At 46.6% G+C, this 14,151-nt stretch overlaps 1 protein-coding gene across 3 annotated transcripts in view; it reads left to right on the top strand.

Annotated features, from left to right (window-relative positions):
• ATP1B4 (ATPase Na+/K+ transporting family member beta 4) overlaps positions 1–14,151 on the top strand; it is a 103,577-nt gene that overhangs the window by 40,082 nt on the left and 49,344 nt on the right. For 2 of the 3 annotated variants that reach the window (XM_033944649.1, XM_033944650.1), the window contains exons 6-7: positions 2,482–2,586; positions 9,778–9,974. In XM_033944649.1, coding sequence (XP_033800540.1) covers positions 2,482–2,586; positions 9,778–9,974 — 302 coding nt within the window. The remainder of the gene's footprint in view (positions 1–2,481; positions 2,587–9,777; positions 9,975–14,151) is intronic. The other variant, XM_033944651.1, reaches the window with a different exon arrangement.

Genomic DNA, 14,151 nt, shown 5'->3' with positions numbered 1-14,151 from the left:
AGTGATCTGACAGATGGGGGGGATGGTGTGCCAATGTTTGGGTATGAAATGTGAGTGGGAGCATTTGTGGGCTGTTTCAGTTTTGAGGGAGCGGCCAGCAGGTATGGTCAGTCGTTTTTCAGTGGGAAGCCCCCAGGGCAGTGGTGCCCTCTGCACCCTCCTCTCTGTTCCCCCCCCCCTTCCTCCGCTCTTTCTGCACTCCATTCCCACCCCTGTATGTCTTTAAATCTTTGCCAGCGCGACCAGCTTCTTCGGCCTGCTGCTTGCTCCAGCGTTGGCTTTTCCTCTGATGTCACGTCCTGGCCCAGCGACCCAGAAGTGATTTCAGAGGGAGCCAGACCAGTGCAAGCAGCAGGCCAGAGTAGTTACTCATGCTGAATAAAATTTAAAGAGGCACGGGGATGAGAAGGAGGGGCGCAAGCTTGGCATGGGGAAACAGAGAGGTGCCAGCACCCCTTCCCACCCAAGACGGTGCCTGGGGTAGTTTTCCCCCCCCCCCCCCCGTCCTCCCCTAACTATGCCACTGGGCGATGCTAGGCTTGATTCTATAAACAGTGCCAAACTTAAGACTGACATGTACTATGCACAGCATTCCTAGGTTTATAGAATCGAGCCCAAAATGCACACTTAGAGCACCTTATACAGAATAATAGCATGCGTGGATCATCCCGGCACATAACTTTGGGTGCCATCTGAATAGATGACCAGCTTGTAAAATGTTTTAAGTTTATTTGTGTTGATGTATTGTCAATTTGCTCTATGTGTGTAAATTTTAATCCGTTTAGGTTATAAGCGGAGTAGACATTTTTAAAACAAACAAATCTATGGCATTATAGTGTGGGAATCGGGTTTTGTGAAATGTTGGAAGACAAACACAAATTGAACCAGTCCCCAAGAGGAATCAAATGAATCAAAGCAGTAGGGACGGAAAGAAACTTTCACTTGGGATCCACGGTTTCAAGTCCAACATTTAAGCATCCTAAGTGGACAAAGATTTATGGCATTAAAATTAAGACCCCCCTCCCAGATGTGAAATTTTGTACCACCGCAGTGAATAAAGGCGTGAAAATGATTTATAAATCACTTTCCTGATAACATCAGAAATTCCTCAGTGTGATGTACAAACAGTGTGCTAAGACAATATCATAAAACTGAGTACATTATGTACCAGTTATGCATTGATTCCTCCCTGGGGATCACCTTCAACTGCCAAGAGGAATCGGGCAAGCAGCGCTTCCTCCCTGCCGTTGACATCTCTTCTGCCAGCTTCCCTCTGAAATCAGAACTTCACAGGGCCCTGAAATCTTGTGGGATCCACCAGTCCGGCTCAGTACAATTCCAGAGGCAAGCCAGCAGAGGAGGTGGCAACATCGCATGTCATGTCCCGCCCTCCTTTTACTAAACCGTGATAGTGGTTATTAGCGCAGGGAGATGCTCCCGACGCTCATAGAGTTCCTAGACTTAGTAGAGAAAGAGAGATTGTTCACCCTTTTCAAGGTGGCGAGAACGAGAGGGCACTCTCGAAAGTTAAAAAGGGATAGATTCCGGACAAACGTAAGGAAGTTCTTCTTCACCCAGAGAGTGGTAGAAAACTGGAACGCTCTTCCGGAGTCTGTCATAGGGGAAAACACCCTCTAGGGATTCAAGATAAAGTTGGACAAGTTCCTGCTGAACCAGAACGTACGCAGGTAAGGCTGGTCTCAGTTAGGGCACTGCTCTTTGACCTGCTGCGGGAGCGGACTGCTGGACACGACGGACCACTGGTCTGACCCAGCAGCGGTAATTCTTATGTTCTTATGTTTGTCTTCTGAAATGAAACAGAACTTGGGGTTTGCCCTCTTTGCCTCTTATTCATAAGAACATAAGAACATAAGAAGTTGCCTCCGCTGAGGCAGACCCTAGGTCCATCCTGCTCAGCGGTCCGCTCCCGCGGCGGCCCACCATGCCCATTTCCTGAGCAATGGTCTATACCTATCTATACCCCTAAATCCCTTTTTCTTCCAGGAATCTATCCAAACCTTCTTTGAAACCATTTAATGTTTTCTTGTCTACAACAGCCTCTGGAAGCGCGTTCCATGTATCCACCACCCTCTGAGTGAAAAAGAACTTCCTAGCGTTTGTTCTAAACCTGTCCCCTTTCAATTTCTCCGAGTGCCCCCTTGTACTTGTGGCGCCCCTTAATTTGAAAAATCTTCTAGTTATGGGCAGAATGATAACAGCACGATAGGAAATTGAAGCTAAGCTAAGGTGATTGGCTTTTCCTGTCCCTGTTTCAATGTATTTTCAATGGAATTCTTTTCTGGAACATTCACAAAATATCTGAAAGATTTAAAATGGAGGGTTCAGATTTCATTGTTATGCTTGTGAAACATTCTCTGTAATATTTTGATTGCTAAGCAGATCCAATTTGGTGACTTGCTGAATATAGTGACTTGTCTATGATTGGAGTGATGATCCCAAGGTGTCTTTTTTATATGACAGGAGTGATGATTAGACCATATACAAGTGGATTTCACTTCACCTTCAATGCTTCAGAAATTAGCACGTGGTCATCTTATGTGGAGAGCATGCATAACTTTCTTGAAGGTAAATAATCCTAAGGTTTATAAAGAGAAGTATCCTGAGAGATGGACAGTACAAATCCCCAAATCCAGATGCTCAAAATCTAGACCGCCCGAGAATCATGACCCTTTTAAACTGCAATACAGATTCTTGGGGGGAGGTGGGGAGGTGATGATGCTGAAGCTGTTACCGTAAATGTTACAAACTGGAAAAAATGAACATTCAAAAATAAATTTTACAGTAAAATACCTAAGTTTTCTATGACTCTCCTAAGATGGTCTAATTCGATGAGACATAATATTTCAGTTTCTTTTTATATTTTCCTGTACATATATCCATTTTGATAAATGAAGCATTCTGTATTTGCTAGTAAATAAATCAACCAACAAAATGATTTTGTTCATCTCTTTTTTAGTCCTTAAATTTGAATTTTAAAATCTGAGAATCTGGGCTGACCCCCTATCCCCAAACAGTCGCATTTTTGGACTTGAACTGTAGCTTGAATCTTCAGAGAGGAAGTGTAAATTTTGATGGAAAGCTATCTGATTAGCAGTGGCGTACCTAGGGTATGTGGCACCCGGGGCCCATCATTTTTTGACACCCCCCCCCCCCCCATGTAAAAAAATTTTTTTTTTTTTTTTTTTTGCAATAACCATGAAATGGAATAAATGGTCAGAATAGAAACAGGCAGTGAAAATTTTCTTTTATTGAACCTCATATATGTAACCATTATTCCAAACATAACATAACATAAATTATGTCTAAATTGTCATGACATTAGAAGTACATATGGAGCAGTTGCAGGTGATGCTTGGGACAGTTCTGATTGTGTTAGTTCGGTTTTATGTGTTTTTTGAATAGAAGGGTTTTTATTTATTTTTGAAGGTTTTGCAGTCTGTGGTCGATGTCAATTGGTTGTAGGGTTGGGGGTCGAGTGTTGCAGCTCGAATGGCTAGGAGGTTGTCGAACAGTTTTTTTCTTTTGACGTTTTTGGTTGGAGGGTGTGTGAATGGTGCGTGAGTTCTCCTATGTCTGGTTGAGGTGGATTGAATTATTTAGCTGAAGAAATTAGTTACCCCCCCATTCCACACACATTAATTCTCTTCCATTTTTGTTCCCATTATAAAAAACACTGATAAGTTCCCAGAAAAAAAATACATTAAAATAAGAAGTGAAAACAAAGGCCCCTACAGATGAGAACATAACATAAGAATAGCCTAACTGGGTCAGACCAATGGTCCATTATGCCCAGTAGCCCATTCTAATGGTAGCCAATCCAGGACACTAATACCTGGTCAAAACCCAAAGAGTAGCAACATTCCATGCTACCGATCCAGGACAAGCAGACACTTCCCCCATGTCTTAATAACAGATTATGGACTTTTCCTCCAGGAATTTGTCCAAATCTTTCTTAAAACCAGCTACACTATCTGCTTTTACCATAACTTCTGGCCACTTCATTTTTAAGTTTAGATCTTTCCTTTCAAACAGAGACCTTGCTAGATGTCAAATACAGCACAAGGTAACTTCACATGGACTTAGCTGTGCAGGAAATGTGAATCTCCTCATACACCCACCATATAGTGCAAAAATGTGCAAAGGTCTGTTTTTTTCTTTCGATCACTACATAGCCTAATGCCACACAAGCAGCGCTGTTACAAACATATTCTGTAGGTCAATGCTAAGGATAACAAAGTTTCCTTCCTTGGACCAGAAGGAGATAAACCACTGGAAGAGATCCCAAAACAACAACCAAAGACCCACTCAGTGTGTGAATCAGTTGAGTGGAGTGGACTAACTGGGGGGTGGAAATGGGCCCGGAGTTTGCTCAGCAGAATTTCCCAGACCACCTCTTCCTCTCAACACATTGACACGCTGCCACCATCACCACTAGGAACACCTCACTGGGTAGGCCAGCTATGCTATAAACTTTATAAAACACATTATTATATTTTCTTATAAAGCACATATTTTAACTGACCTCTCTGACATCCTCAGCCTTTCCATTCACAAAAATAGAAGGAAGAAAAGTTCCCATTTCCTGCTGTCTCATGTCCCCGGCCTATACAATATTTTTTTTCTGCAGACCCTTCAAAAGTCTGACCAAATCCTCGTTTCACTTGCATTATAAAGTACTGAGGATGCCATCTCTCCCCAATCCCAGGTCCTAAAGTCTAAGACAGTAGCGCAAACTAATGCTGCCAGATACAGGAAAAAAAAATTTTGATTCGATTCAGCCCTATTGAATTGGTTTTTCAATTTGATTTTCCTGCCCAGTTGGGTGATTTTTTTCAAAACTCCTGGTGGGTTTTATAGCTTTTTCACCCCCTTTGGCTTCTCCTAACCACACTGGCGCTGTGGTGTAAATAAAATAAAGAAACAAAAAGGACTTTTCCTCTTTCTGTTAAATCCTAGCTCACGTTTGCAGTCCAACACCAGCTCTGGCAGGATACACATTTCAAATCTGACATGTTATAATCACAAAACAGAAAATAAAATTAATTTTTCTACCTTTTGTTGTCTGGTTATATTTCAAATCTTGTTGGTCCAAGGCTCTGGTTTTCTTCTGATAACTTGCTTGCCAGGGTCTCCTTCTTTCTGCATGCTAACCATCCATCTGCCAACTCTGTCCTCCCTTTCCATTTCCCTTCCCTTCCCAGGAAGTCTGGTATCTTTCCTTTTTTTCATTTCCCTCCACAGATCCACCTTTTCTTAAATACCCTTTCATCCGGCATCTCTCCCTCCTTCCCCAACATCCCAGAGTCCACCATCTCTCCGTTTCTTTTCCTAATTACCCTCCTATCCAGTATCTCTATCCCTCCTCCACACCATCCCTTGTGTCCAATTTCTCTCCCTTTCTGTTCCTTCCCTCCCTAAATCCCATGGTCCATCATCTCTCTCCCTCTCCTCTATTTTCAGACCCATTATTTCTTCCCCCCCCCCCAAAGTTTGGCATATGCATGTCTATTTGAACACCCCCTTCCCTCCGTGTACTTCTAAATCATGGTCCCCCCCCCAAAGGCCTGTCCCCCCTTAAAGGTCTGCCTGTCCCACCTTGAAGGCCTGCACCCCCCTTGAAGGCCTGTCCCTTCCCCTTGTAGGCCTGTCCCCCCCTTGAAGGCCTGCCTGCCTGTCCCCCCCTTGAAGGTCTGCACCCCCCGAAGGCCTGCACCCCCCTGAAGGCCTGTCCCCCACTTGAAGGCCTGTCCCACCCCCTTGTAGCTTCTCCCCCCCCTTGTAGGCCTGTCCCCCCCTTGAAGGCCTGCCTGCCTGTCCCCCCCTTGAAGGTCTGCACCCCCCGAAGGCCTGCACCCCCCCCGAAGGCCTGTCCCCCACTTGAAGGCCTATCCCACCCCCTTGTAGCTTCTCCCCCCCCCTTGTAGGCCTGTCCCCCCTTGAAGGCCTGCCTGCCTGCCTTTCCCCCCTTGAAGGCCTGTCCCCCCTTGAAGGCCTGCACCCCCTTGAAGGCCTGCACCACCCCCCTCGAAGGCCTGCACTCCCTTGAAGGTCTGCACCCCCCCCGAAGGCCTGTCCCCCACTTGAAGGCTTGTACCACCCCCTTGTAGCTTCTCCCCCCCTTGTAGGCCTGTCCCCCCCTTTAAGGCCTGCCTGCCTGCCTTTCCCCCCCTTGAAGGCCTGTCTCCCCCTTGAAGGCCTGCACCCCACTTGAAGGCCTGCACCCCCCCTTGAAGGCCTGTCCCCCCCCTTGTAGGCCTGTCCCCCCCCTTGTAGGCCTGTCCCCCCCCTTGCAGGCCTGTCCCCCCCTTGAAGGCCTGCCTGCCTTTCCCCCCTTGAAGGCCTGTTCCCCCCCTTGAAGGCCTGCACCCCCTTGAAGGTCTGCACCCCCCCAAAGGCCTACACCCCCCCCCCGAAGGCCTGCACCCCCCTGAAGGCCTGCCTGCCCCCCTTGAAGGCCTGCACCCCTTGAAGGTCTGCACCCCCCCCCCCGAAGGCCTGTCCCCCCTTGAAGGCCTGCCTGCCTGCCTGTCACCCCCTCCCCCTTGAAAGCCTGCTTGCCTGCCCGCCCGCCCCACCCTGAAGGCCTGATGCCCCGACCCACCCCGAAGGACCGCTCGCCCCCCTGGCCTCCCCGCACCACCTATGAAGCAGCCGCAGCAGGATCGCGAAGTCAGCGTCAGCGATCCCTGCGCTGCTTCCTGCGCCACGGTCCCGCCCCTCCTCTGATGTCAGAGGAGGGGCGGGATCGCGGCGCAGGAAGCAGCGCAGGGATGCTGACGCTGACTTCGCGATCCTGCTGCGGGCTGCTTCACAGGTGGTGCAGGAAGGTCAGTGGGGCGAGCGGTCCTTCGGGGGTGGCGGGGGACTGAACGGCAAGGCTGGGAACACCCCCTAAGGGCTGGTACCCGGGGCGGCCCGCCCCCCCCCCCCCCCCCCCTAGGTACGCCACTGCTGATTAGCAATCCAGCCTTTTAGGATCGGATCTCTAGAGCAAGGGTGTAATACAGACAAACATTGACACAGGGGAGCAGCAGTGTAAATTATACCTAAGTGAGCTCTTCAGTACAGGGAGGTCCATGGTCCACTTGTAGCTATTCCCAGATCTTGAGATATAGACTCCCCTCAGTCAGGGAGTCTTTTTCACAGTTGTTGCTTGGGAACTCATAGTTTGAACTTCCACCACTGTTCGGGGGGGAGCAATGGCGTAGCGAAGGTAAGTGGTGCCCCCCCGCTCCTTCCCAACTCCCCCTGCTGTGCGCCCACCCCCTTCCCTTCCCTGTACCTCTTTAATTTTCCCAGTGCGAGCAGCATTATGAACTTGCTGCCTGCGTCATGTCGTCTCTCCCTCTGACATCACTTCCTGGGCTTGTTACCCAGAAGTGATGTCAGAGCGAGCTGACACCGACGTTGGCAGCAAGTTTGTGACACTGCTCACGCCAGGAAAATGAAAGAGGTACAAGGGAAGGAAAATGGCATACACGCGCGGCAGGTGGGTCGTGCAAGGGGAGGGGCAGAGAGGACTGGGCCCCCCCCCTTACTATGCCACTGGGGGGGGGCATTTCTCCCAGAATGTGCAGCACCTGTATCTCCTCTTTCTTTCCCCCCCAGTGGCAAGTCTGTGTTTTTTGTTTAAAGGGACAAGGATTGCTACAATATACAGCAATTGTCTTATTTGGGGATACCCTGATCTCCATTAAACCAATGCAATGGTGCTGTCTGATGAGATCAAGAAAGGGAACACAGAACGCACCTTTTAAAAAGAAAACTGTCTTCTTGTGAATGGAAGTCAAATACATCTTTAAGGTTAGGATATATAATAGAGAAGCGCCTCTCTGTTGGAACACAAACAGGAAATACTTCCTTTAAGATTTGATCATTATTGTGGGGAGACTGCCTGCTGGCACCTTATAGACTAAGCAATTGAATGAGACATGAACTTTCAAAGACAAGAGCCCAAGTCATCTGATAAAATCCCGGAGGAAGAGAAACCACCTCATAAGGGGGGACATTAAAAGGGGACACACATTTCTAGTGACCTGAGTTCATGGATGGGGAAATGCCTCCCTGATCATTTCATTTCTTCATCTTTTTATGCACTCCTTGAAAGGACTAGGTATTCTGAACTCTTTTTGGTGGGCCACTATAATGATGATACATAACCTCGAATGTAAAGCTAACTCTCTCATGAATATAGGCTATAAATACATAAAAATGTGGTCCCCCTTGGATAGTACTTCTGCTTTCTAATTCAATTATATATATTCCAACTGTTTCAGTAACAACGATCATTAATCTCTCTTCTTTTCTTCTTTATTCTCTCATGTTGACCACTTTGGATATAACTTTCATGGGTCTCCTATTGAACTTTCTGGTCTCCTCATATGGCTTCATATGGTTGCTCTCATCTACTTAATATACATGAGAGCTTGTTGCTCCCTAATTGTATATCTGTTATTGGTTGTAACATATTTAATGTATAATGTACTTATTTTGTCATGGCTTAAAATTTCAATAAAAAGATTTAGAAAATTGAAATTGAAATTGAATTCTGAGATGGAAGAGGAGATCCATTATAAATGATCTTTTCCGGTATCAAAATCATTTCTTTGTAATAATCTTAAAGATATTTTGATGTCTTGTTCCAAGGTAGCGGACTGGGAAGAAGCATCAGGAAATATTTCCGCACGGAGGCGAGAGTGGATGCATTAGCCTTCAAGATTCTACACGGCATCCTACCGCCCGTTATCCCACTCCTTTGGAATTCCTCTAACCCACTCTCCTCTAGATCTTCCCAAAAACTGAAACTATCTTTCCCATCTACAAAAGGTATATCCCGCGCAGGAAAACTTGGAACATCCCTCCATTTTAGAACCACAGAACTCTGGAACAACCTCTCATCCCCGCTCAGAAATGTTAGCTCCTTCCAACCCTTCCGTAAACACCTGAAAACTTGGCTCTTTTCAAAAATCTAATCACCCCCCGTTCTCTAGTACCCTGTTCCCTCCCCATCTTCTTTTTTCCCTCTCCTATATCCATCTTTGTAGTTCCTTTCCTCTCAACCTCTGTAAACCGTGCCGAGCTCTGCGCTTGCGGAGATGATGCGGTATACAAACCTAAGGTTTAGTTTAGTTTAGTTAGTTTAGTACAGTCTCCCAGTACAAGGTGGAGAATAAAGCAGTAGGAATCCAAGAAGGCCTGGTGTAAAAACCTGAAGGAAAAGTCATAGATGAACTGTGTCTACAGCAGTGGTTCTCAAACTTGTCTTGAGCGAGCACCAGCCAGTAGGGATTTCAGGATATCATTAATGAATATACCTGAAAGACATTTGCATATAATGGAGACATTAAGGTTTGGGGGGGAGGGGGGGTACGGGCCTGTTGGGGGGTGTTTGGGTCTCTTTGTTCCCTGAGAGGACATCAGAGTCCAGTCCTCTTTGGGGGGGAGGTGGCCCTCCTTTGACTGTTATTGGAAATGTTACAATCCTTATCTGTGTTCTGTGGTTGTGAGTTGTTATTCTCTTTACCAATAAAAAAAGTTTCATAATAATAATGGAGACATTAAGCATGCAAGACTATCTCATGAATATTCATTTAGGATACCCTGAAAACCCAGCTGGTTCGTGCTCTCCAGAACAGGTCTATGGCATTCAAAAAAGGAAGTAAATTAGGTTGGTTAGAATGAAATTTCAATTTTTTCCTGCCGTCATATATTATATTTTTATCTCAAATACTAAAACCATGTTTTGTTTCACTTTAGCATATAATGATAGTGTACAGGCAGTGAAGAATGTGAAGTGTACCCCAGGGAGCTACTTCATGCAAGAAGGAGCTGTGATGGAAGAGAAGAAAGCATGCCAGTTTAATCGCTCTCTCCTGGAAAACTGCTCTGGGATTGAGGATCCAACCTTTGGTTATTCTGAGGGCAAACCCTGCCTCTTTCTGAAGATGAATCGGGTACAGAAAGTTATAATTAACTAAAAGCTCTCTACTTTTACCAAGGATAAATAATAATTTTCATTTTGCTTGGCGGTTTTCCTTCTGCTCCTCAACTGCGACAGTGCAATAAGCCTTCATTTTTAATTATTTGGAGATTTCCCTGTTGCTTAGGTCCTTATTCAGGGTTGCCAACTGTCAACAAATTCACTGAGCCAGTAAAAATTTAGTAAAATTATAAGGGACTGTGGCACCCTGAGCCAACTTTTGCATTATTGCCCCTCCAAACCTCCCATGACCCAGAAGCTTCCCCTCTGTCTCAAGCCAAACCTCCCATGACCCAGAAGCTTCCCCTCTGTCTCAAGCTTCCCTCCTCACCACACACATTCTTGGTGATAAAGGGAACCAAAATTGAAAATCCCAATCCAGCATCTCGCCCTGTTTACCTGCAGATGGGAGGGAAGGGAGAGGGAGAGATGCTGGACCAGGATTTTGGCACTCTTAATCACCAGTGCCTGAATCAGTATCTTGCCTGGTCTGTACTAGAAGTCTGCACAGGAATGGGAATCACCGGAATCCTGCGGGTCCCATGGGGACCCTGCAGGGACCCCCCAGGTTCACAGGATTCCCATGGGGATCCCCCAAGGTCCACGGGACTCCCACAGGAATGGACGCTGGCTCAACCTACCTTTGTTCGATGGATTCTTCTGCCCTGAGAGTTTCTTTTGTGCCTTCCGTGAAATCTCACAGATCAGGGGGTGGGACTGAGAGGTTGCATTCACCAAACATCAGGCACGTGTGCATGGTGACTGGTGATTGGTGAGCTGACCTCTAGCCATGCTTCCTCCTGAGGCATCTTCTTGCTCTCGCTGGATTCCTTTTGCCTTGAGGTTGAGGAGTAGCCGCTGTTGGAGGAGCCATCAGAGCTATCAGAAGAACAAGGCTGTCATAAGTAGGAATTAAATCCTCTTGCAGGGAGAGTGTCAGTGTGTGCTGAGTAGTGCAACACTGCAATCATAAATCTCATCCCTGCAGCTCCGCTCCACTCCACTATGTCTGAGTCCTTGGTGGTGGCTGCTGAATTGCACAGTGAAATTCAGCGGCCACCGCCAAGGACTCAGAAGTAGTGGAGCGGAGCTGTAGGGATGAGATTTATCATTGCAGTTCTGGATCCTTCCGTGCAAGAAAGACTGAGGGGAGAGGCTCTGAGTGTGGAGTATAGGAGAATGAGAGCTGTGGCTTGGGGGGAGTTAGGAGGATGGGAACAGGATAGAGCTGGAAGAAGGCCTAAAAGCGAGCATAGAGACTAGAGATACATGGCATTGAGGAGGGAAAGCAAGCAATGGTGATGTCAGTTGGCTCTGTGTTCTTGGTGCAGGCATTTCCTATGGTACGAGGTATGAGAGGCCCTGAGACAAGTGCAGGCAGGATTAGTAATATTGATATATCTAATCTAATCTTCTATTTCTGCGTCGCAGATATCTAAGCAGTCTCAAGGCGACTTACAAAGAGAAGTGAGAGGAAGCAGAGAGAGGCAGGGAGAGAAGGGGAGGAGACATGGGGGAACATTTGGGCAGGGGAAGATCTGAGATGTTCAAGTGTCAGAGGTAGGTTTTCATTTTTTTTCCGGAATGTGGTGTAGTTGGGTTCCGTTCTGGTCGTTTCAGTGAGGTTATTCCAGGTTTTCACCCCTAGGAAGGTAAGCATGGAGTGAAAAATTTGCTTGTATTGGATATTCTTTATTGAAGGAAGGTTTAGTAGTATCCTGTTAAGGGTTCTGTGAGAGGTAGACCATGCCTTTGAGAAGAGTTGGATGAGTGGAGCTGCTGAATTTCCGTGTATTATTTGGTATATGATGCTAGATATACTAGTTTACTTTGTGGTTAAAGTACATCATTAAGACCACCATTTTTAATTTAGATTTATATATCCATGTGAGAAATTCCAGATAAGTGTTTGGTAGAAATTTCTTGTAGTTGCTAGAGAATATTTTTATTACAGAATCATTTATATAGTATGCACATTACAATATTTATGGGGGGAGGGATGGTTGGGGATTCCTTCTGGGGACGGGCAGGGATGGAGACATACCTTGGCTGCTACATGTATGATTCTGGTGCTCTCTGTCTGACTCTTAGAAACATAGAAACATAGAAAAAAGCAGCAGAAAAGGGCTATAGCCCACCAAGTCTGCCCATTCCAAGTATCCCCTCCCCTGAATTTACTCCCTTAAAGATCCCACGTGAGTATCCCATTTTCTCTTAAAATCCGTCACGCTGCTGGCCTTTATCACCTGGAGTGGGAGTCTGTTCCAATGATCCACTACTCTTTCGATGAAGAAGTACTTCCTGGAGTCGCCATGAAACTTCCCTCCCCTGATCTTCAGCGGATGCCCTCTGGTGGTCGAGGGTCCCATGAGCCAGAAGATATCATCTTCTGACTCGATGCGTCCCGTGATGTACTTATATGTTTCAATCATATCTCCCCGTTCTCTTCTTTCCTCAAGTGAGTACAGCCGCAATTTTTTAAATCTTTCTTCATACGTGAGATCCTTGAGCCCCAAGACCATCCTGGTGGCCGTTCGCTGAACCGACTCGATCCTCAGCACGTCCTTTCGGTAGTGTGGTCTCTCCGACTTTTTTGTATGGGCTGAGTCTGATCCCCAGTAGGTACAGCACCATAGGAGATGCATGCAACAACTGAAACTCAGCAAAAGAGGTCTGAAGGCATTTGAAAACCATCCACGCTGACTTGCCATTTGTTAGTCAGATTGGTCCTGTTCTGTCCTGAGAGCAAAGTTAACCCTTTAATTGGCATATGGCGAAACGGCTGCTTTACGTAACTTGACGTTGAATGAGAGCAACGGTGCCAAGTAAACAGGCTTTGGGAGATGCAGATCTCCCATAAGAGCCATCGAAGACACATGTCGCAACAATGCCATATAAAAGGTTAAACTGACAAGTGACACAGAGGGACAGACAAATCCGGACCCATGGCCATGCCCATAGGCCCACCCAGCTCCGCCCCATTCTGCCTGCGTTACGCCCCCAGACGGCATCCATTCATGCGCAGATGTGACGTGATGACATCACACACACGTGCGAGCGACGTCACTGCATTGCGTCCCCACATGCGAAGATGTCCCCTCCCGATGCGATTTTGACAGGAAGCTTTTCAAAACCCATGCAAAGTGCCGGGTTTTGAAAAGCTGTCTGGACCCCTGGACCTTTCTGACCTTTTTGTATGTGCAGCAGGAAGAAACCTATCGCAGTAGTCCTTCAGCTGAATTATAGTTCTGAAAATGTATACAAAGATAAGGAGCTTTGTGGTATATATAGGGGTGAGTTTGAGCTGTGCATAAAAAGGTGACGGTAAAAATGTGATAAAAGTTAGATCATAAGCCAGAATGCAGCAGTAAAATGAATAAATTTCCATTGGTTGGCAACCCTGGTCGCCCTCCCACCTAGCTTAGTCATTATGGCAACAGTCATTGGCCAGGGACCACAAACGGTGGTATCTTGAGAACCTAGCTAGCATGGACACCAAGGGCTAGTGGTTTTAGCACGCGCTGCATTGCCACGCACGCTAGACGCCAACGCCACCATTGAGCTGGTGTTAGTTTTTATGCATAGCGCGGGGGGGGGGGGGGGCGGACACAGCGCGTGCTATAAACGCTAGTGTACCTTAGTAAAAGGAGCCCCAAGTCTGAGCACTGCAGATGGCTGTTGAGTGAGGATTGGAGAATGTTTTCGATGCATCCCCAACCCTTCCTGGACCACAGAGCAGAAGCCAAGTGTCCCACAGGGCAATGTACAGCACTTGTCACTGAGTCACTGGGTTGCCCCATAAAATATTAGATTTTTGATGTGATCTATCCTATGCAAATTTTCAAAGTACCGTACTGTCTTTAAAACTATCACAAAGCACACATTATCTCATGATGACTAATTTGCTGTGTTTGTCCTCATGTTTTTGCTGTAATTACATTTAGCTGTAGACAGTATTTCTGCTACATGCCTAGAAACTTATATGGTCATGAAGGGTATAGAGAAAGTAGAGAGGGACAGATTCTTCAGACTAGTGGGGGCAACAAAAACAAGAGGGCATTCCCAAAAACTGAAAGGAGACAGATTCAGAACAAATGCTAGGAAGTTCTTCTTCACTCAGAGGGTGGTGGACACTTGGAATGCGCTTCCGG

Source organism: Geotrypetes seraphini, chromosome 5, assembly GCF_902459505.1.
Source record: "Geotrypetes seraphini chromosome 5, aGeoSer1.1, whole genome shotgun sequence".
NCBI classification, from domain to species: Eukaryota; Metazoa; Chordata; class Amphibia; order Gymnophiona; family Dermophiidae; genus Geotrypetes; species Geotrypetes seraphini.
This window is presented reverse-complemented; position numbering and strand designations above follow the sequence as displayed.